Source organism: Haliotis rubra, unplaced genomic scaffold, assembly GCF_003918875.1.
Source record: "Haliotis rubra isolate DU_JTF1 unplaced genomic scaffold, ASM391887v1 Scf99, whole genome shotgun sequence".
NCBI classification, from domain to species: domain Eukaryota; kingdom Metazoa; phylum Mollusca; class Gastropoda; order Lepetellida; family Haliotidae; genus Haliotis; species Haliotis rubra.
In genome coordinates, this window is record NW_025767734.1 from 980,483 (window position 1) to 1,004,564 (window position 24,082).

The following is a 24,082-nucleotide window of genomic DNA, read 5'->3' on the forward strand; positions in this document are numbered from 1 at the left end:
GTGGCCAATATGATCTGGTTTTGTCATTATGGTAACACTGGCACTGTATTTGTCAGCACGTAATAATTACTGTTCTGGGCCCTGTTTCACAAAGCGATCTTAGCGTTACGACTGTCGTAACTCTATGTTAAAGTATAGGAGTCGTAGCGCTACGACTGTCGTAACTCTATGTTAAAGTATAGGAGTCGTAGCGCTACGACTGTCGTAACTCTATGTTAAAGTATAGGAGTCGTAGCGCTACGACTGTCGTAACTCTATGTTAAAGTATAGGAGTCGTAGCGCTACGACTGTCGTAACTCTATGTTAAAGTATAGGAGTCGTAGCGCAACGATTGCTTTGTGAATCGCGGCCCTGTTTGTTTCGTATCATCCATTACAATGTTTTATCAATTCAACTACAATAAGGCTTCAGTTAGGACACAGCGGGGTTTATGATCCAGTCCGCCATCAAAATCTGCTGTCCTCTACATGGTTATCTCCTGTAACTGACCCAATCTTTAAATGGAAGGAGGTTAGGGCGCATGGTGTGTGGTCTTGCAGAGTGACAGATTTTTCTTTCTCCATCTGAAAATGAATCACAACATACATGTATGTTGTATTTGGGATTTCACTTTCTAAGCAAAGTTTGCTGTTGTGTCTCCTATACGCTGATCCTGCTGAGGATATACTTATGTTTCACTGACCAGCGTCAAACATTGTTGGTTCCTTTGTTGTGTAACGGCGCACTCAGCAATATTCCAGCTATATGGCGGCGGTCTGTAAATAATCGGGTCTGGACCAGACAATCCAGTGATCAACATCATGAACATCGATCCACACACGTTCGATACGACGATATGTGTCAACCAAGTCAGCGAGCCTGACCACCCGATTCCGTTAGTCGTCTCTTCACGGGTCACAAGTGCAGAAGGAACGTTGAATTTTCTTAACTCATAGAGTGACAAGCAGTCATAAAGTAAGTAATGGTGCTAGTACTTACTTGTCCAGACACTTGAAAACCCTTAATGTTCCAAAATCGTCTCACAACCGGAAACAGCAGCTTGTCATCAGTAATAGGAGGATACATTCGACCTATAACAACACCTCAAAATGATATCCCTCAAACGTTAAAACTTCGTCATTCAAAATACATTCCCAGTGTCATGTTTGAGTGGGTATGCAGATTTTTACTGAAAATGTATATATTTAAATTAAAGAAACGTCGTTCTTTCGACTTCTAAAAGTTCAGTTCAGTTGCACATGGAATGAAACATGTAGCCTTTTCATCACCTTCTACCTTGCATTTTGCACTGTGTTTTATACACATATATATTACAGGGTGGAGGAAAGTGGACAAAGTTACTTACATGTAGCAACGCTGACCACAAATCCCACGATTAATGCAAAAAGCCAGGCTGTAAGACCGTAGTGTTGGTAAGAGATGTTGTAAAAGAAGAGTCCCTCGTTCTCTGTGACGTTACTGCAAAGATCAAGCTATTGAGGATGGTTTTATCCTACTTTAACCCAAATGAATGTTGCGATTGTGCATGTGATGAGCGCATACACTTTCCGCTATAGAATTTGTATATTGTCTCATGAATAGGCATTCAAACACCCAGTTTATTCTGCAACCAAAGTATAACGCTGAAAGTTACACTACCTGAACGATGCCGGTGTTATATTTAGCATTGATGGCAACCTTGTGGAGATGTTTCCGCCGTTGACGGTGGCCAGAGAGAAAACGTCACAGGAGTTGCCGGGAGCTGGGGGAAGGGGTACAGGTCTCCGTCCATACAACGCTGCCCCGATGCTCATCCACGTGCTCAGTAGGAGAGACACGATCAATCCTGCTATCGCACCCTGTATCATTAAATAAAGGTTAGGGGGCGTTGGTGAGCTGGACATCAGGCCCACGTCACAACAAACGCAGCACAAAAGCTGGAGCACTCAGATCCAGACATATCTTAATTTGATAAGTTTACTTTATCGCTATCGGGTTCACTACATGAAATGTAAGTACAATTTGGGTAAGTTAATTTTGGATGAACGTCGCTGACGTAAGTTTCAAAATTCCATGTGTTGAGTTTTCAACATCAGCGACTCATGTTCGTATATTTGATGATAAATGACAGTCAGGTGCGGTTCGTTATGTCCAATGTATTGCAGTGTTGTGGTTTTTACTTACGATTTTATTTGTCCATGGTACTAGAGCTCCCAGGAAGAAGACGCCCACTATCGGCCCACCACACGCTCCTAGCAGGCTTACGGTGGCCTATAATATTGAATTATATAAAGTGAATAAAGACTAGACATTCGTATTTGATTTGTACATATATATTAGCTCTGGAGTTGGTTGTTGTTTTACGCCGCACTCAGCAACACAACCGTGTACGCCGATTGAATACGATAACATTCATCAACGAAGTCGGCGAATCTGACCACCCGATGCCTCTAGTCGCCTCGTATGAGATTAATTCGTTGCAGAAAACGAGTTCGAATCTGCATCTTTACGGTAACTACGGCAGTGTACAATGGCGCGGCATTTATTGTAAAGGGATATACTCTTCAAAATTTCTGGTTGACTCAGGTTTGGCCAAATTATACCAAGACTGTTCGACATGAAAATATCTCTATTGTACAGAAACAGTTTTAGTTGTCAAACAATAGAAGGGCGTCCCTCACTTGCCTTTGTTATCATGGAATCGAATCACAGAGGGGGCGGTGGAATAGCCTAGTGGTTAAAGCGTTGGCTCGTCACGCTGAAGATCCGGGTTCGATTCACCACATGGGTACTATGTGTGAAGCCCATTTCTGGTGTCCCCTGTCGTGTTATTGTCGGATTATTGCTAAAAGCGGCGTAACACTAAACTAAACTCACTCGAATCACAGATTTGTATTGTGTTCGATTTTCAGTTTGTCAACACCAATGGCCTCCTCGTAGGTTTCACCAAAGTGGTAACCATCAAAGAAATGCGTGATGTCGGGCCATCTTCTACTAGTTAGGTGACGCCGTGAATGTAACTAAACTATTGTTGACCCGTGAAGGTCCGGGTAAGAATATTGATCTTCAGTAACCCATGCTTGTCGTAAGAGGCGACTAACGGGATCGGGTGGACAGGCTCGCTGACTTGGTTGACACATTTCATCGGTCCCGATTGCGCAGATCGATGCTCATGCTGTTGATCACTGGATTGTCTGGTCCAGACTCGATTATTTACAGACCACCGCCATATAGATGGATTATTGCTGAGTGCGGCGTCAAACTAAACTCACTTACTCACTAAAGTATCGTTCAACTCTATGTTCATCTAAATTACATTGTTTAGGTATGGAACAATTTGATCATAAGCAGGTCATTTCAATCAGAAAATTCCATGTTGGCATATCTTAGCCTGGTTATCAAATATCACATTTATCACACAAATGTACGGCAGATATATGTATCCGTTCCCGCGAACTTATGTTCGCTTGAAGGCATCAATAGCGGTTTCAGAACTTGGGGGAAGTAAAAGGTTGACGAGTTCGTGCGGTCACTTACAATTTTGATAGACAATAGTGACTATTACTTTGAATAATATTGATAAACTAAATCACGAGCATCAGTCTAGATATACAATAAATGACTTTTATGACCATTATATGAAATATCAGGAATAAATTAAGTATGTCATTTCATGCCATGTAATGAATTAGCTACCCGGTTGTGTGAGTATTTGGGACTGTTGGTAACTGAAATTCACTGTACAGTTCCGGAACCCAGATTTTCAGGTAAATGAAGCATTATAAGTAGTATGTATTTCGTTTCACATAAGTATCTTCCGGTAATCGAGGTTTCCGGATATGTGGGGTTCGGATAAGCGGGCTTCCACTGTATATATATTCGGCATGGTTTAATTGATGACGAAAGTTATTTTAAGCGCAGTATGTTCCATGTGTATACCTCTGTCCGAGAGACATTGTTAACTTTTTTCTCTTTATTTTATTCACCGTTCAAAACAGGGCTGTCGACAAAATAACATAAATTGTAAACATTGTTTTCTTTCCTGATTGCGTCACTTGGGTGTCGCCTTGCCTAAATTGGATACCAACTTGTATGTATGAAATGCACGTCCACATATCTGTAGCTGCTGGTATGTGATAATAACACCTTGAACTGATAATAATACAGATCAGCGTTTTAGTTCTCACCTCCAACACTGTCCCAGGGAAGCTCTGCGCCAGGAAAGCTAAGCCCATACACACACCACCGTAAAACCATACTGAAATAACAAACCGAAACATGAGTCGTAGTAACCCAATTCAGACAATGACCTACTTTTCAGCAGATCCGAATTTCCTCATGTGAAAGTGAAAAGAGCCACTACAAACAGCTATGGTTACACCAAATTCAAATTCCTTGTTTCATAAAAATATGGTTTTACAAATGAAGTTTTATTTTAAACTTTAAAAAATCGTATTTCTATATTTTATGGCGAGGTTTAGGCAGCATGACCTTAACTAAGACGTCACAGACTGCCCTGGTTTGATGAGGTCGTAAAATGATTCACAATTCATCTGGCTGACTGGTTAAACCTGTTATGTGTTCTTTGCGCTTATTCAGTGTACTCTGTTACGTACAATGTGACTGGTATAATGTCAAGTCCGTACCAGACCGCCAAACTAGCGGCCGAGTCTCGTTTAAAGATTTCCACGATTTCCAGATTTCCGTTTGTCAGAGCACGGTGTACGACAGAGCACGCTGCACGACGTGTTTGAAAAGATTAGAAGGAGCGTAGTGTTGCAATATACAAGTGATTAAATGTATCAAATAATACTGTTTAATATTTATATATCCAGTTGAATGAGTTGGTCTCAAAATATTGGACTGGGTATTGTACTAAGTTGTGATATTGCAGTGAATTTATTACAGACAGCAGTGTTGGTGTTGGTTGTATAGCTTAAGGGTGGTCAGGTCTGTTTGCCATCGACTAACTAAGTTTTGTATTGCAATAATGAATGCAAGCAGATTTATTCGGATTTAAATAATCATTATGGATTACAAACTCAAGCAATGTTGAATGTCAACTAGAGTGACCTCCCTTAGTGTTTTTACAGTCTAAACTCTGTCCCACTGAATGACACCGTCGTTACCCTCTTTCCGCTTTGAGGAGTTTGTTTTCAGTCTCGTACATAGGTAACGTGGTTTTTCATGTCTTCTTCCACTTGGCCGAATCATGTGTGCAAGGATTGGTGCGCTCCGCGATACTGGGCGTTTACCTCATTCCTGAAAATCAGCTGCGACAAATGCTGAACATTCGTGCAGGAACCGACTGGTGTGCTGGGACCTGTTCATCAATGCTGTTGACATATATTTTTACCCATTGTATTATCTTATTTCGACTACTAATAATCATTCCTTCATCGTGTGTCATTATATATATTTGTGGACATTTGTCATACCTGCTACTTTAGCTGTGAGTATCCTCATAGACTCCTTTGTTTTATAGCGCTGAAACGGCAGCTTCAGAATATCCATGACGGTGTTAGCAGCTAGACCATTGGTGACGGACGACAAAGTGCTAGATCGGACCGAATCCAGATGGATATAAAGATTATGAACAATGCAGCATGTAGCATGTAGGGACCATGAATAATCTTATCAATTAACGATTTAGAAAGGTTCGTTATGAGAGCACCTTTAGTCAGACAGACATACAGATCGATCGATAGATAGATCTACTGTATATACTGTCACTATCGGAGTCTTGACTAGCATCAATAAATATCACTGAGTCCTATATGCCTATTGTTTGCGTTACAAGCCTTTGTGCGAGTTACCAAATACACGACGAGAAATTGTATGATCAGTAACTGGGTCGGTATCTACCATATTTGTTTTAACTCATTTCTCTTAAACATCATCTAACATATACATGACCTTTACGTTAACCAAGAACAGTAGCATAAACAGTTAATCATTTCTGAGCGATCACAACATGTGAGACTAAACACATGATCTGAGGCACACGTGATCTTCCAGCATGAGTCATGTATTGCTGAACATTACACCAGGCTGCTGGTTTAAGAAGATGAAACTCAAGGCAAAATAAGATAAATCCACAAAACAAGTATTACGGAGGGATAAGAATATATGCATGAACCTCTTTATTACACTAGGAGTGACGTTTCGATGTAGATCTTATACCGTTTTCTAACACCGTTATAAAGCGATGACTTAATTGTATTTTATGTATATTACATAATCCTTTGCATACGTCAGCCAATTCATATTTCTGTAAAAATACCAACACCGCATAATAACCAGTCTCCATTATCTGTAAAAGCTATGAATGGGTCTCTGAAAACCAACTTTGACGCTTGCACTCTGTTCCATGTGGTAACTGTAGGACGTACCTTAACGCCGAGCTGAATATGGTGGCCAGGTACAAACCAGCCATGCCAGGTACACCTTTAAATACTTCCAACACAACAAAGGGCATCAGCTGAATAAAAAGAATATTTCTAATTTAATTGGTGGTTAAAGCGTTCGCTCGCCTATTCGAAAACACAGGTTCGCTTCCCCACGGGTACAATGTCTATTTCGTGTGTCCCCCATCGTAATATTGCTTGAATATTGCTAAACGCTGTGTAAAACCATACCCACTCACTACAAGCATATTATAATTGAAGATCCGGGTTAGAATTGGTCTTCAGCAACCAATGCTTTTTGTAAGAGTCGACTACAGGGACCATGTGGTCAAGCTTTCTGACTTGGTTGACACATGTCCTATCCCAACTGTGTAGATTGATGTCAATCAATGGATAGTCTTGTCCAGACGGGATTATTTACAAATCGCTGTCATACAGCTGGAAATGTGTTAAACAACAAACAAGCATATTCCTTACGAATTGGTATCGTTCAGTTCATACCTGGTTTCTGTCTGTGAGGATGCCAGTCTGGAAGGGATCACATCCCTTTGCTGCGAGGTAGCTGTAGGCGACGACGCCCATAGAGCACACGCAGACCATGTAGACTCCCAGTATAGGTATGTTCCATGCGTACACACTGTAGGTTAAAGAGAGTTTTGGTATAAGTTATCTTTCAATTTTAAATACCAGTAACACCGTGGTATAGTGACGAAACCTGTCCCAGATAACATTCTGGCGTTGGGCCAACGTCTGCCCAACGTTATCACTAACGTTGCCCAACGCCTTTTCGACCGTCAAGCCAACGTCGGATCAACGCAGGAAATCCGACCATGACGCCGCCAACCGTTGGCAACGTTGGACCAACATCGGAAAGCTATCTGGGCCACTCATAGTGCCTTTCAGAAGTACATATACATGATTTAAGTGAGTGAGTTAATATTTGACGTCGCATCAGTTTCATCGGCCACATGGAGAGGATCCAAATTCACACATATACACAAGTCTATTATAAACACAAAGGCACACTCGAAAGAATTTTTATATATAAACACATTTTACAATTACAATATTATTTACAATTAACCTAGGATTGTATATAGGGTTGTACATACTAAGTTTATTTTATAAGAAATAGAATATAGTTTTGCATTGAACTATTTTAGTTCATACAAGGATGCTTGTACCTGAATTCTTTCACGTTTTAAAACTTAAGGGAAAAAATATTCTTTAACACAATTCATTGTCATTCATTACCATTTATTATCATTCAGGTATTGTAATTACGACTATCAACCTGTGTGGGAGGTCTCTCACCCACCAGGATGGTTACATACACCTACCAGGTGATTTCAGTAATCAGGACCGCTTTATGCGTATCCGCGACTATTACACCGCGATCAGATGTCTTAGATTTGTACCGAAACACGAAACGAGTCCCTGTGTCAGTCGCTGCATGGACGAGTATTAAATATTTTGTTATGCTTCCTACAATGACTTCATCAGAGAAAAGTCACTCGCTTGACTAATGAGTGAGTGATTGAGTTTAGTTTTACGCCGCTTTTAGCACTATTCCAGCAATATCACGGCGGGGGACACCAGAAATAGGCTTCACACATTGTACCCATGTGGGGAATCGAACCCGGGTCTTCGGCGTGACGAACTGACGCTTTAACCATTAGGCTACCCTGACCTTAAGATTCACGGTGAAACTACAGTGGCAGCGCCAGCCGTTGGAGGTGGGAACATACATCCTGCCTGCCAGTACAACCAGTTGTGAGGAAATCAGTTTCAAATGTATGGATGGCTTCAACGAAAACCAGACGTCTCTTCGGAATTTCCAATGACATTGTTCGTATGACATTTCGACTATACACCCCAAATGTACATTACTGCACTGCACAAATGTCTTTCCTGCTCATGGACCCGTCCTGCCCAAATGGTGGGTTGTTTAACGCTGCACTCAGCAATATTTAAGTTGTATGGCAGCGGTCTGTAAATAATCGTGTATGGAACAGACAATCCAGTGATCAACAGCATTTGGGATACAATGACTTGTGTCAACCAAGTCAGCCAGCCTGACCACCTGATCCCGTTAGTCGCCTCTTACGACAAGCATGCCACTCAAATGTAATTACTCATATAAGTGTCTTATGACAAGTGGAGCTGAAGTGAATTCGGGTTTGACGTTACGTTCAAAATTGTTGCTCTTATATCTGATCGCTGTGTGTGCGTGCGTGGGTGCGTGCGTGGGTGTGTGCATGCGTGCGTGCGTGCGTGCGTGCCTGTGTTCCCTTGTACTGGTGCGACACAGTAGTAGTACTATACCTTCTTTCATACAACCCAAAATGGCCCTCGTAAATCGGCGATCGACTCACAAATAAACATCGGAAACTACATGCATTATTGTTATCATTATCAAAACAATGATCTGATAAACACGGGGAAAATCATTGTCAAACTGGTACGTAACCGAGGTATTTTACATTTTTCCCCAATTAATGAGCACATTTACCGAGAGCGATCAGTTTCCATATCTGTAGTTATAGACCTCTGCCTCTTTGGCCCTTTACCCCAGTTTAAGTCAGTTGGATTTGCTTCCAAAGGTGTCCGAATTTTTAGACTGTTTGAAAATCTGACTCTGCACTTCGTAACCGTATCACAGGCCATGCAGATTTTTAGAAACACACTTTTTCACAGTTTGGTTAGAGTAGCTTCCCTTTGACAAAGGGCGGTTACTCTGACGGGTTGGACAGATTGACTGTCACGAAAGGCAAGTAGAAATACAAGTGAAACGGCCATACATTTGTAATTTTGCCTATGAGTGTCTGTAACTATATTCAGTTTTGATATACGTGTTTCTAACATTATCTGTCACTGTGTATGTTGTTAGTCGTTCAGTAATTTGTTGAATAAGTGATGGTGAGACCAGCTCGTATTCCACGGGGTTCTAGAAGGCGAAGGGGCCTTGTTGCATATTGCTCTTCATATTTTGCTGTGTATATTCCCCGTTTATCTAATATAATATGTAAAAATATTGCATTGTAGTAAAATGCCTGGTTTAGGTGTTGAACAGGGAATGAATTAAAACGAGTATAGTTCAAATTGTTTTTAAAATGCCAAACTTGATTCCATGCTGCGCATTGAAGCTTTCTTTTTCACGCATAGCGATGAAGTGATGGCACTGCCTTAGAAACAGGTTTCAGTTGGGACTATACTAATTATTTTCACTGTCCGACCGACGATGCAACTGCATATATTCAGTGAGTTTAGTTTTATGCCACTTTGGGCAATATTCCAACAATATCACTGCTGGGGACTCTAGAAATGGCTTCACATTGTACCCATGTGGGGAATCGACCCCGAGCCTTCGCCGTGGCGTGCGAACGCTTTAACTGCTAGGCTTCAGATGATAACCATCTCAGAAGCGTTTATGTAATAGTCTTCAATGGCACTCCAGCATTGTACATACCAATAACTTGCCATCTTTGAGCAACTGTCACTTGGCCCCATATTGGCTTATCAACAACGACATCAATTGATTTTCCATGTTATTGATCTGTAAGAAGAGTTCACTGAACATTCATTTAATGATGGGAACACGTATTGCACGTGATGCTCGCCTTTGATCGTAGCACGTGCACATCTAACGTCAATGTATGGTGCACCCGGAGAGTCAAATTAATGATAGAAACTAACATAATTATGACATGAATCTAAATGGCTATATGAGGGTTAAAATTCATGGTATTGCAATATTTTTTCCATGTGTATATAACATTTACTCTTCTCATTTCGTTGCAAGATCTGTCGAGACATCAGCCAGGAGAATCAAGACCTCTGCTTGGCATTTATAAGTTGGATGTGTTACTGATGACATTAACAACCAACAGAGACATAATCTCATTGTTTTACACAGAACAGAACAGTACATAACGTCCATTACACTCAAGCCGGGATACTCAGTATAAGAGGTACAACTATACAAGTTTGGAATATATGTTTTTCTACTGTTTTACTTTAAACATGTTGAATAATAAGACGTGCTTTGAAGATTTTGTTATTACCTATCTGTCATTTGGCATCTAATATTTGTTTCACGTGAAAATTCCACGAATGTATCGAACCGGCATGTACCATGTTTATCATTGTAACCGATTGTTTTCCTACTTCATTTCAGTGGCAGAGGTAAGACCCACATATAAGCCGATCTGATAAAGGTGATATGGGGATTGAGGGTTGATACAGAGTATGACAAGAGAAACTGCCACAATTGAGACTTTTATATTTTTGAATGCGTTTTCCCCCTGTTTAAAACTTGAGGCATAGTCATTCATTGGAAAACTAGCCACTGGGGCACGTGACTCCAATTTCGTTGCTGATATCGTTCAAACATTTAAAAGTGCATTTACACGCTATATCAGCTATCAGATATGGGTCTGGTTATTACACCCCTTGTCACATGTGTGTTTGTACTATTGCATATCAGAATTACATAAAATCATTGATAAGCATGTAAATGCACACATGTGCTCACTGACTCAGTAGACGGGTTTTTTGTATGTAAGTGTCACAAACAAAATTATCATGATTATCAACAGCCCTTATGATATGAACGTAAATATGCACATTATGACATAATGGTGTACATATTAACATGGTTGTCATAAGCAATATTAATACAATGTACTGACAACGTGGGATGATGACTTTCAGCTGGAGTGTACAAATTGGATTATGTACCTAAGGTAATTCGTGACATCTAGACCTCAAATACAGGCATGACATATCCATGAATTCGTGCCTGTCTTGTTTGAACAACCCTACCTATATCGCTACCCATTTCCAATTGGATACTTACACTTTCTTACACATCTATATTTACTTATCAAATGCAGGCATGACATATTCATGAATTCTGTTGGCTATCAACTTTGTGATGTCATAGTGACAAGTCGTCTTGTAGGTTACGGAAAGGTGCGAGCGAATGTTTGCCTCACTCATTACACAGTACATGTTTCGTAGCACTGCTATGGAGTTCGCTCAAGTCACATGATCAAAACTGTTGCGTCATCCCAAGTGACCCGCTACAAAAGACTGATAAAATGTGGGAACTCGACACATTTGCACCTGGGGTGTTTCGTGACAACCATGCATCGTGCAGTACTGTTGCTACTTTGTGCATGTTGCACTGCTGTTTCAGCGAAGCCAAACATAATTTTCATCTTCGCCGATGATTACGGGTACCATGATGTCGGGTACCACAACTCGGACATTAAAACACCAGTCCTTGACCAGCTGGCTGCAGGTGGAGTAAAGCTCGAAAACTACTATGTCCAGCCACTCTGCACCCCCTCACGGGCACAGTTTATGTCCGGGAGGTACCAGGTGAGTCAGGGATACACTTTCCAGTATAGACTACACATCGCATCATGAGGATCGATCTTCTCAGTTTAGATACGATGGCATGTGCCAGGTAAATCAGCGAACCTAACCACCCGATCCCGTTTGTCGCCAAACATATGTCCTCACGGGTTACCACTAAACTAGTAGCAAATATAATATATCATATGTGTGATGCCCTACGCTTATCATGGTGATCATAGATCAGATTTTGTTTGTTTGAATCAAAATTTTGTGATTCGGTGAAGACATCTGACAAGGAATTCCAAACATTAGTTGTTTTTATTATCCGAAAAAGTCCTGTTCCACCCGATGCAGTTCGTCGCCTTTTACGACACAGAGTCGTCAGTGAGTCAGGGAATGTTTTCAACATTTTACTGCTAACGTTTGTTTTCAAAGTATGTGCAATCTTTGGATCAATTACATTTTTAATGTGTCCTTTTCTATTTTGTGTCTGTAAAACACCGTAATGACCTTTATCTGTTTCCATTTCAGATTCATACTGGTTTACAACATTTCGTCTTCCTGTCTTCCCAGCCCAGTGCTCTGCCGCTAGGTAGCGCCACAATTGCAGACAAGATCAAAGAGGCAGGGTATTCAACCTATGCTGTCGGCAAATGGCATCTTGGGTTCTACAAAATGCATACTTGCCTACCAACAGGGGATTTGATTCATTCTATGGTAAGGAAAGATGCTTGTTTTGTTTAACGCCACACTCAGCAATGGCCCAGCTATATGACGACTCTCGACCAGATAATAGAGTTATCGACATCATGAGTGTTGCGATAGTAGAATTATTACCTTAGTGCACCACTATGTTAGTGCATCACGCTCGACTCATCACGCATGCGCGAGGCGCAGTCCACGTGTTCCGGTTGTACAAAAGCATGACAGTAAACCGATGAAGTACCAAGTCTATATTGTGTCTCTTGTACTGGAGAAACCCCCACTGAAATATGGTGTCAGAAGTGGGATGCGGATGTGACACAGTAACAGGCACATGCTCGTTTATTTGACTCTCTTCTCTATTTGCCTCAATATTCTTCAAAGGCACGCTCTCGCTCGCCGAACGTTCTTCACTTGTGACACACCGCTAGTCTCAGGTACTGTCAGTTGTCGATATGTCTAACGAAGGTGAGCAAGGGGATCCTCCACTCGTTGTTCATACTGTACCCTTTCAAGGGAGAATCCCCGCTCCTCCTAGACTTGAAATGAAGGGGAATTTGGCTCATAATTGGAAATTATGGAAACAAGTGTGGGACTCTTTTGAAACAATGGCAGGAATTGATCAGAAGAACCATAGATATAGGTTAGCAGCTTTCATAACCTATATTGGCCCAGTAGCTCTAGAAGTTTTCAATGGTCTACCATTTGAATCAGAAAATGACAGGAAAGAAGTAGTATACACAATGGGGCTGCGGAACCAGGTCCCTCCCAAGGGCTCAACTAAAAAAGTCCATCATCAACTCCTCTCTGACGAATGCTCTCGGCGGTCCGTCTTTCAAGTAGTACAAGTTCAGTTCACCGTCTTTGATGTCGACAAGGTCTACATTGTACGTTTCCATGGACCATATCGGATCGGTGGCTCGTTTTTTCCTGTCTCCCTTGCATTCTCCTGGCTGGTACAAGTACCTTATGCTGACCCGGTCCGGTAATGCTTTCTCTGTTTTATTGCGACGTGCTGCTGCCGACGACGATTCGACAGATTTCATTTTGATGGCTCCGACGGGTCTCTTGCCCATGAGTCTGGTGACTTCGTTGTTGATGGCATCCACCACTCGCGCTAAGAGTACGACCCATTTCGTGTTTCTGTTTCCGGGATCCATCAAATCTTGCGAGTATTGGTGCGAGAACAGGCTTTCAGCTAGGGTGCGATTGAATCTCTCAACGATGGCTTGGCTACGGTGAGCTCCCGCTATACCTCGTCTCACTTGGACTTTGTGCTTGGCCAGCAGTTGTGACACGGCTCCCATGAACTCATGTCCGGGATCGACTTGCAATACGGTAGGCCATGTCAAGCGACTGCATTTGTATATGTGTTCAAAGGCGTGCCCGCGCATTCTTCCTTCATCTTGCCGAGCACTTTTTCGTTGACTTGGCTGTGCATAGGGTGATCTTTAGGGTAGTCGCTGGTGTCATACAGGTGCATGTGTTTCTTCATATCCTCATACACGTTCGGTGTGAATTTCCATCAGCCGGGAATCTGTGTTCGTGTACAGCACTTCGAACCTGTCGCCGTACTGCTTTTTCAGCTCATTGTAGTAGAAATCGTACATCAAGTGTTTGGATAAGTCGAGGATGCTCATCCCCACGTAAACGGGCCGGTTGAATTTGATGTGGCTTTTGTTCATGTGCAACGCTGCCAAGTCGTCGTTGAATATCTTGCTTCAGTTAAACGCCTGGCTGGCTATGAGTTTCCTGAGTTTTTCTTTCTCGCCGGATCTGACTAATTTCATGTTAACACGTTTTCTCAAATTCTCCATCGTCTTGCCTAACACCAAGTTGTTCATGAGCTTGTACAAGTTTTTCGAAATCGCTCGTGGCTTATTTTCGCAGATTCGTGTTCAACCGAATGTAAGGTTCCATCCATGGACTTTGATCGAACTGGAGCACCCTGTGTATTTTCGTAAATTTCATTCCCAGCGACAAGTACAGCTGCAGATTGCGATAGTGAACGACGTATTTTGACTTGTTCATCAAGTTCGGCACGAGTTTGTCAAAGTTAGCCAGCTTATTGTTTAACAGCATGTTTCGTTGATATTCGGACATCCAGTCCGGGTTCACCGTCAATCGTTAGGTAGCTAGCGGATAGCTGTTGTGCGATTCGTGTAGTTCTGCGGCATAGTCCAAGTCCACTTCGACAACGTAGCCTTTGTTCGAATCCGGCGCGATGCTATTCACGTCAATCATCTCGGGTTAGGAGACCCATTCAAATCCCCGGTGGGGAGATACTGACTCATGGCCCAGACGTACAGGTTCTTGGCGTCGAGATAGAGTATGTGTTTGGTCGGTTTGCCGGGGTCGTGACCCGGAACGTACTTGTTGTTTGCTTTGGCGTATCATTTGGATGCCATGGAAATCCCACCTCGCGAGCCTTTTTCCACGAACAGGTGCATGTCGTAATCCGTCAGTAGTTTCAGCTCCACGCCGGTCTTTTTCAACAAGGCGTCCCAAGAGAGACCGTGGGGTCCAGGCCGTACTGTTTCGAGCACGTTTTTCTGAATATCTCGAACACGTTGGCCAGCAGCAGTACTTCCATTTTCAAGTACAGGTCATGGTAATCGCACAGTTTCTTGCAGCCCAGTTTGTCCCACATGTTAATCGCGTGCGCGTAGCGTCCTGAGAGATATTGGAATCGGTCAAGTTGCTGTAAAAGCGGTCGTTGGGAGGTAATCACGTCTCCTCAAACTGAGACCAATCGTTCATGTACTCGTAGGGGTAGACGCCCTTCCTCAGCAGCAGAGGTTGAGTCTCGACGTCGGTGTATCGATTGGTTATGTCGAAATCGTCCGGGTCGTTGGCGTTCACCAGACTGTCTAGAGACGACAGCAGGAACTGAACGCTATCAATAAATCTCAGACCGTCTAACGAGAACGAGATCTATTTTTCCATGTTGTTGGGGATGCACGTTATGTTGCCGTCGACCTTCGCGATGGCCTGCATTATCAGGTGAGAATCGTAACCGCGAAGATTGTGAAACAAGACGGGAATTTTGATGATCTTGGGATTGATTTTGAGCTTCAAGTTGCACGCGTTGTGAGCGGCACCTCTGTACTTGCCGGTGATGTGGCAGTGATCTCTCATGACATCCCCGTTCAGGGGTTCGTCGCACACGTGGCAATTCTTAGCTTTCTTATGAGTTCGCCAGTCGTCTTGGGTCATACGCAAGGGACGATGGTGTACAACTGTTTCCTGATGATTTTCTCTTCGTTTTGCAAACACGTGAGAAATCGTTTGGCTGCGTCGGGACCTCGGAAGACCACGGGAGCATTTGTTTCACTGTCGGATCAACGACCATGTAACCGAACATGCAGGCTTTGTGTTCTTCCGTTTTATGCGTGGAACTTTTTTCCAGGGACGACGGCGCGACAGTGTTGACGGTTTTGATGAGGGCTTCGAAGTTGGCGTAGATGACGTAGGGCACGGGCAATTGATGTTTGTGGTTGAAGAATTTTAGCGTGTTTTTCTTTTCGTCGGGCATGTCTGTTTGGATGGCCTTCTCTCCCATGCCTCAGCAATCCTCCCGGTGGGATTCCAGCAGGTCGGCTCGCGTGAAGCCGTGCAGGCACCTTTCACAGAAGTGTTTCTTTTCCTTATGCTTCGATTGATCGTACAACAGTCTGTTGAAATATTTTATCTGCGTGTAGTGATACTTGTCGCCTTGCTGGAACATGAATATATTGATCGTCTTGCAGTGTTCGTTTGTGAGGGAGCTGATCCTATGCACGATCGTTTTATTCCCTTCGTGTCCGAAGATATTGATGGCTATGTCGTCGTTCTGTTTTTCGATTTTGGTGACCTGGGAGATGGGGGTGGGTTCGTCTATGCTGTCCCAGTTTATCCCATCGTCTTCGGGATAGCTCGAAAGTCTGTCTGAATGTGCTTTGACCGGAAACTTCGTGGATTTGATCGCAACCCTCATGCAATCATCGCCTTTGTTTTTGACGTTGACCATGGCTTGCTTTTTCTTGTAGTACGGTGGCAAGTCTATGTACGACCCTTCTTTAAATGGCACGTAGTTCGCTACATCCAGGTAGACCGTGTCGATCGTGTCCACGACCCAGCCCGAGCCCATGTGCGTGTAGCGTTCCAGGGATTCTCGTATTTTTGCAAACGAGGTGCTCAGCAGCAGAGGTTTTCTCAAACGGGAGTAACCGATCACTCCGCGTTTTTTGGCAATCCTTTTCAGTTCTCGAACGGTAATCGTCGTTGCTATATCAATGTGTAAAAACCTTTTTCTAAATGAAAACATAATTATATTCAGATGCGAAATCAAATATCTAATAGGTTGTTCGCTATAGTCAGGTGTGAAGTCGCTATGTTGAGCTACGAGTCAAAATCTCTAGTAGTTTCTTGGTGTGCGAAGTATGTCTCGCTGTTAAATGTTAGCATACCCGTCAATATGTTGGATAGTATAACTTTCAACCAACTTTTAAAAAAGCGATTTTCGTGATGCATGTTAGATTTTTATTCTGAGGAGTCGGTTGCGTTCGTTGAGATAGTCTCGTTCTGAGATGAGTTCGTTCTGTGCGTCGTAAGCAGTCACTCCGCGTTTTTTGGCAATCCTTTTCAGTTCTCGAACGGTAATCGTCGTTGCTATATCAATGTGTGAAAACCTTTTTCTAAATGAAAAATTAATTATATTCAGATGCGAAATCAAATCTCTAATAGGTTGTTCGCTATAGTCAGGTGTGAAGTCGCTATGTTGAGCTACGAGTCAAAATCTCTAGTAGTTTCTTGGTGTGCGAAGTATGTCTCGCTGTTAAATGTTAGCATACCCGTCAATATGTTGGATAGTTATAACTTTCAACCGACTTTTTAAAAAAAGCGATTTTCGTGATGCATGTTAGATTTTTATTCTGAGGAGTCGGTTGCATTCGTTGAGATAGTCTCGTTCTGAGATGAGTTCGTTCTGTGCGTCGTAAGCAGTCCTTTCACGACCAACGATGCTGGAACGTGTTTGCGTCTGAGCGCCCAGCACGGCCCACACGTACGTTCGAATCGAATCGTTCAATCTGACAACACTGGCACGAGTCAACCCTTTCGAAGTGTCCAGCATGAACATTTTCCAATCATCCATGGGTCCCTGCTCAAACCTCCAAATGCGCAGTAATCCTTGCTGTCGTCGAAAGCCATGTAATCGTCGTTCCACTCGTTCGTCTTGACATATTGATACGACTTGTAACCCCAATCTTTCACCAGCTGTTTGATGGCTTCCGCGAGATACATGTTGTGAACAATGGGAATGCCCAAACCGTGAAACGCCAATCGACTGACTTCGGATCTAGTTCGAATTCACCGCAAACGCGTTCATACGCACGTCAATCGTATGGATTGTTTACGGCATTCCACACCTTGTCCTGCGGAATCGGGGCACTGATTTCTTTCAGGATACGTCTGATCTGGTAGTACACATGAAACGAGAATACAGACCGACTCAGCTCATCACGACGAGTGTCGTTCAACGTCACGCCGCACCTGGTCGTCGCGCACCACACGGCGAAATTGAATTGACTTCTGCCAGAACTGCATCGGGTTGTGGAACCAAGAGTGTACTGTTTTCACATTTGTGACCGAAAACCCATAATTTTTAAACACGTCGATGAACCGAACCATGAAATGTAAACCATCCTTTGCATCGACCACAATACTTGGTTGCGTGAGATAGGTAGCACTTATGTTATCACTTTTAGAATAAAACACTCCCGGTTAGTACATATTTGAATTGCTATATTTTAGTATACATATCTACTTTTCAATATGTACGTGACACTTCCGGGAATCACGAGCGGCGAGCCTGTTCAACTGCTGCACGCGATCGATAACACGTCTGGTCAGCTCCAAGTTGCGCTCTGCGATATCACCTACTACCCGCGATGGACGAACATCAACGACAAAAACAACAGGCTGTTCGGATGCAACCAAAAAACAGACGGCTACTACAGCATGTGCTCGCTCAACGAAGAAATCTTCAAACCCGTGGGAGCCGAACTAAAAATGAACGACTCGAACGGCACGGTCATGTTATCCAACAACGGTAAAAACGACTTGAGACTCAGTCGGTCGTTGGCTAAAACGCTCGGGTTTAAGTCGAACGACATACAACCGGAAACCACCGTGACCGGCACGAAATTACCCAATCTCGTTCCGTATCAGGAACTGTGCATTCATCTCGATCAGCTGAGTATGACCGACAACGTTCAAGGCGAACGACCTTCCACACTGCTGAGAGCCATGCTGGTGAAAACGGAAAAGTACAACGATGGCAGAACCGAATCGTTTACATCGCGTCATTACAAGAAATTAATCCGAGGCAACATCACGGAAATATCGGTTTTAGACGTTAAACAAGATCCCGTAAGTATAGGGTATCTCAGCACGACGCTGCACATACGGCAATGACAGAGTCTCATGGTCCAGGAACATGGGTTAGAAAATGCGCCAACACAGCAATCTGCCGCTGGTGGTGGTGGCAACGACCTAGGCGATTTCGTCGATACCGAAGGAGCGGTCAACAACACTCTGTACGACTTGACTTGACTCTCATGGAGAGACACTGTATGGGAGAGACTAATGTCATATATGAGAGATACACCTTTAATAAGCAACAAGAGGGTGAAAACATAGATCCATATGCTAACAAGCTGAGAACCATGGCCTCCACATGTGACTTTCGTGATCTCCAAGATGATCTAATTAGAGATCGAATTGGTTGTGGAATCAATGACAATGCTACTAGAAGAAAGCTACTCCAGCAATCCAAATTGACGCTAAAACAGTGCATCAATATATGTCGAGCAGCAGAATCTACTGCAGCACAAGTTAGAGCTATGAGTGCCAAAGAGGACATTCAGGTTCACGCCGTGCATAAACACTCAGTCAAACCCAAGGGTAACACAGTCTCAAATACAACTGCATGTATTGTGGTCATAAGCACCCCCAACAACGTGAAAGTTAGTGCATAACGCTTGACTCATCATGCATGTGCGAGGCGCAGTCCACGTGTTCCGGTTGTACAAAAGCATGACAGTAAACCGATGAAGTACCAAGTCTATATTGTGTCTTTGTACTGGAGAAACCCCCACTGAAACAATGAGCATCGACCTATGCAATTGGGATACGATGACTTGTGTCAACCACGTCAGCGAACCTGATTACCCTTTAACAACAAGCCTGGGTTGTTGCAGATCAATCCTAACTGGGGCCCGTATTTTCGAAACGTTCGTAACCCTAAAAAGTCTTAACTTTGATCGTAGCCAATGTATTAAGAATAGGCTTAAGAAGTTCGTAGGGCTAACGTTTCGAAAATAAGTACCCTGGACCTTCAAGTCCCTAAACTGTTGGTGCTGATAGGAGATAGATGTTATCACTCAACGGCTGCAATATTGCCAATGCAGCCACCAATCTTAATTATTGATAGCATCAACGAAATATGGAAACAAAACTGCCATTACCCGAAATCTTGAAGTAAACTTTATCAAATCTTTGGGGGCTAATGATAATCAAAGGATTATATTTTCCAAGCTGCCTAAAAATTCATCAGATTTGCAAACTTGACTAAGAATGCTCAAAAGACTGCATAGACTGCAGTCTATGACCTATGGGAATAAGACAATTAATAAATGCTGAGCAGTATTATATCATAGACCATGTGTGAGATAGTATTTCATGCAATGCAGAACAGGGCTTAATCTTTGTTTTCTCTGAGGAAAATGTTCATCCTCAAGTCCTCATCCTCAAATTTTAAAGTTAAAAAATTAACAGCCTGAGAGATTTCTGAGACAGTGAAAATTCACTCACGTGTTATCATCCTCGGTCGGGTATTTTCATTCAATATAACTATTTTACTATCTTGTATGTTAGTCAATACATTATGTCCAATCCACAACTGTGATATACATGTCCGGTTGGGTATCCTAGTGGTTCAAGCGTTCACGTCATGCCGGGACCCAGGTTCGATTCCCCACATGGGTTCAACCTTTGAAGTCAATTCATGGTGTAGTCCGCCATGATATTGCTGGAATATTGTTGAAAGCAGCGTAGACTAAACTCGCTGACTCATAGAATGAAGGGAGTAATACACAGGATTATGCTACCAATGGCACATGCGCATTATTTGTCTAAACATTTCAAAGATTTTTCGTATTTAGATGAGTCATGCTTTTAATTCCAGTTACCTCTTTACATACCGTATTGTCGTAATTTGCAGGCTACCTGGCAGGCGCCGAGGACTATTACACACACAGCCATTGTGACTTTAACAATCCCTCATTATGTGGCCTTGACTTACTTGACAATACAAAGCCAGTGTTCACCGAGAATGGTCACTATTCAACGCATCTGTTTACGGAGAAGGCAATTGATATCATCCAGAAGCATGACAAGTCGAAGGTAGGTGCAGATTCCCTCGAGAATGTTTCATGTAGTTGTTACTGTAAATATTGAAATCAATGTGACAGTCTGCATGTAGTGACCTTGTATACAGTTCCATTGTCAGTGTATCGGTGTTTACTTTGTGATATTTTTCGTTTTGTCTCGAGCTGCGGGGTAGTCTAGTGGTTTAAGCATTGCCACGACAAAGACCCAAAGAGTCCGATTCCCCACATGGCTACAAGGTGTGAATCCCATTTCTGGTGTCCCCTGTCATGATGTTCTTGAAACAATATTGCTAAAATCAGCATAAAACCAGTCACTGAGTTTTGTTTCGTCATATATGATTTTGTTGTTTGTTTGCAGCCATTCTTCTTGTACCTGGCGTATCAATCTACACACACTCCCCTCCAGGTCCCCAGCCAATACATGAATCAGTACAGCCACATCAACGACACGAAAAGGCGAACCTTTGCTGGTAATATAATTACTGTTAATTAATAACATCGTCAGCCCATTTCTAATCGCACAGTGTAATTTTGGTTCTTGGCTATGAGAGCAATATTTCAGCTATATCATGGCAAGGGACACCAGAAACGGATTCACTCATTGTACCCATGGTGGGGACGAAACAAATAATGAATCCAAGTGATCAACGTGACAAGAGAACACTATAGTCACTATATACCACACTATGTTCCTTAATTCTGCCACCATATGGTTGGAATATTGGTGAGTGCGGTGTTAAACAACACACAAACCTTAATTCACCTTTGCAACTATACATGACTACAGCATATGAAATCCTTGGGTGCCCTATCTGTACATAACTGACAATGTTTTATACCATATTGCTATCAGTATTATCCATATCAAGGGTCTGTAGAACCTTTTCCGACCTTGATTTAAGGGGAGACAGGTCTACTTGTCATAATTGTAAAGTATGACCAGAGTTGCCTCTTTTGGCAAACGAACACAGTCGGCAATGAAGACCACTATTGAAATGAGAGCGTTAGGGATAAAATGGAATATCTAAACAAGCATATTAACCTTATAGATCTTTTCGGAAGGGGTAAGATATTGTCGCTTACCTGATTTTGGTATTTTCAACTTCCAGGCATGTCCACATGTATGGATGAGGGGATCGGAAATGTCACTGCAGCTCTCAAGTCTTCTGGCCAGCTAGCGAATACTCTAATTGTATTTTCCGCTGGTAAGTGATGTTTTATCTGAGCAAAATCTCAAAGCAATGATAATTATCATACTAAAGTGGATAAAACATGGAAGTTCTGAGTCTTTGGAGAAAATTGGCCAATAAATCAATTAAAGATTTCCTGTAAGTTTTCAGTTCGGATACTCGGTATTATGTTATGGATACTTTGGCTGTGTGCATGAGTCGGCAGTATTGTTGTGCCACATCGAGTAACGGGAAACTTTTTAACACAAACTGGGTGAGTAACAGGTAGTAGTATACACAATGAGGCTATGGGACCAGGTCCCTCCCAAGGGCTCAATGGAGCTCAATGGAGCCCTTGGGAAGTCCCTAATCCCGTAGACCCATTGTGTATACTACTACTAAGGTGCATGCAAAATTTGATGAAAATCGGTTGAATAGTTTCTGAAATATTGACTTTAAAGTGAGCATATGAGGTCAGTCGGGAAAAGGCTCGGGTCGCCTCGGGGTGGTTGCTCCTCCGAGCGCTGTTGGCGGACGAGTCGCAGTGCGTGTGCGTGTGTCTCTCCGGCTTGGTGTACGGGTGGCTGGCTGGCTGGCTACATTAAGCAGAAAATAGGCATGCAAGACTGATAAAATCATGACGAGAAACTATCATCACACGGTGGGTGATGTGTAAGGACTGTGTCGAGAGGTACGATCATCAACTCCTCTCTGACGAATGCTCTCGGTGGTCCGTCTTTCAAGTTGTACAGTTTCGGTTCGCCATCTTTGATATCGACAAGGTCTACATTGTACGTTTTCATGGACCATATCGGATCGGTGGCACGTTTTCTCCTGTATCCCTCGTATTCTCCTGGCTGGTACAAGTACTAACGCTGACCCGGTCCGGTAATGTTTTCTCTGCATTATCCTACGTGCTGCTGCCGACGACGATTCGACAGATTTCATTTTGATGGCTCTGACGGGTCTCTTGCCCATGAGTCTGGTGACTTTGTTGTTGATGACATCCACCACTCGCGCTAAGCGTACGACCCAATCCGTGTTTCTGTTTCCGGGATCCATTAAATCCTGCGAGTATTGGTGCAAGAACAGGCGTTCGGCTAGGGTGCGATTGAATCTGTCAACGATGGCATGGCTACGGTGAGCTCCCGTTATACCTCGTCTCACTTGGACTTTGTGCTTGGCCAGCAGCTGCGACACGGCTCCCATGAACTCATGTCCGGGATCGACTTGCAATACAGTAGGCCATGTCAAGCGACTGCGTTTGTATATGCTTTCAAAGGCTTTGGCGACTTTGTTCGAATCTTTCGTTGTCAACGGTTCGGCTTCCTTGTAGTGACTGGCAGCGTCAACGACGGTCAGGGTGTACTTGTAGGTTTTGCGCCTCACCCTGTCGTGGACGTCGGCTTTAGTGGACGCGATTCGGCGTTGAAATGTCGAATTTTCTTCTCGGGATGTATCGGGGCACCGGCAGGTAGACTTGCCAGATGGCTTGTTTTTTAAGCCAGGCTTTGGCTTTCTCTTCCGTGCCTTTCCAGAACCCTCACGGGCTGGTATAAATTTTCTCCATGATGTATGCGCGCATGTGTGCGTAAAGCGTTCAATTATTCGATCACGGCGTTTGTGCCCATGTGCGTAAGTGGTGACTCCGTCGATGGCGATCCATCGTTTCGTGTCCATGGGAGACAGCGAGGTCTTGTTGAATCTGGTGTGCTTGATGTGTTTTTTCACCACGTGTTTTTGAAGCGCTTTTGTCTTTCGGATTTAATCGTCGTCGGCTTTCTTAATGCAATACATCTTGGGTCTCAAGCCGACAAACTCGGCGATCGGCATGCCCGCGCATTCGTCCTTCATCTTGCGAGAGCACTTTTGTTGACTTGTCTGATGTCGTACAGGTGCATGTGTTTCTTTATGTCCTCATACACCTTCTCTGTGTGAATTTCCATCAACAGGGAATCTGTGTCCGTGTACAGCACTTCGCACCTGTCGCCGTACTGCTTTTCAGCTCGTTGTAGTAGAAATCATACAT

The 24,082-nt window shown here is 43.1% G+C and overlaps 1 protein-coding gene and 1 long non-coding RNA gene across 2 annotated transcripts in view; one reads left to right on the forward strand and one right to left on the reverse strand.

Moving 5' to 3' along the window:
- Positions 1–1,374: 1,374 nt before the first annotated feature.
- On the reverse strand, positions 1,375–2,216 carry LOC124265695. Its single transcript, XR_006895505.1, has 3 exons — positions 2,164–2,216; positions 1,639–1,838; positions 1,375–1,458 (listed from the first exon to the last, which is right to left on the reverse strand). It is a non-coding gene; the product is annotated as an uncharacterized LOC124265695 (long non-coding RNA).
- Positions 2,217–11,500: 9,284 nt separating this feature from the next.
- The window catches only part of LOC124265694 (arylsulfatase B-like), a 23,646-nt gene continuing 11,064 nt past the window's right edge, over positions 11,501–24,082 (forward strand). The window contains 6 exon segments of the mRNA XM_046700498.1: positions 11,501–11,771; positions 12,282–12,423; positions 12,426–12,467; positions 20,716–20,897; positions 21,243–21,354; positions 21,994–22,089. Coding sequence (XP_046556454.1) covers positions 11,535–11,771; positions 12,282–12,423; positions 12,426–12,467; positions 20,716–20,897; positions 21,243–21,354; positions 21,994–22,089 — 811 coding nt within the window. The 5' untranslated portion in view covers positions 11,501–11,534.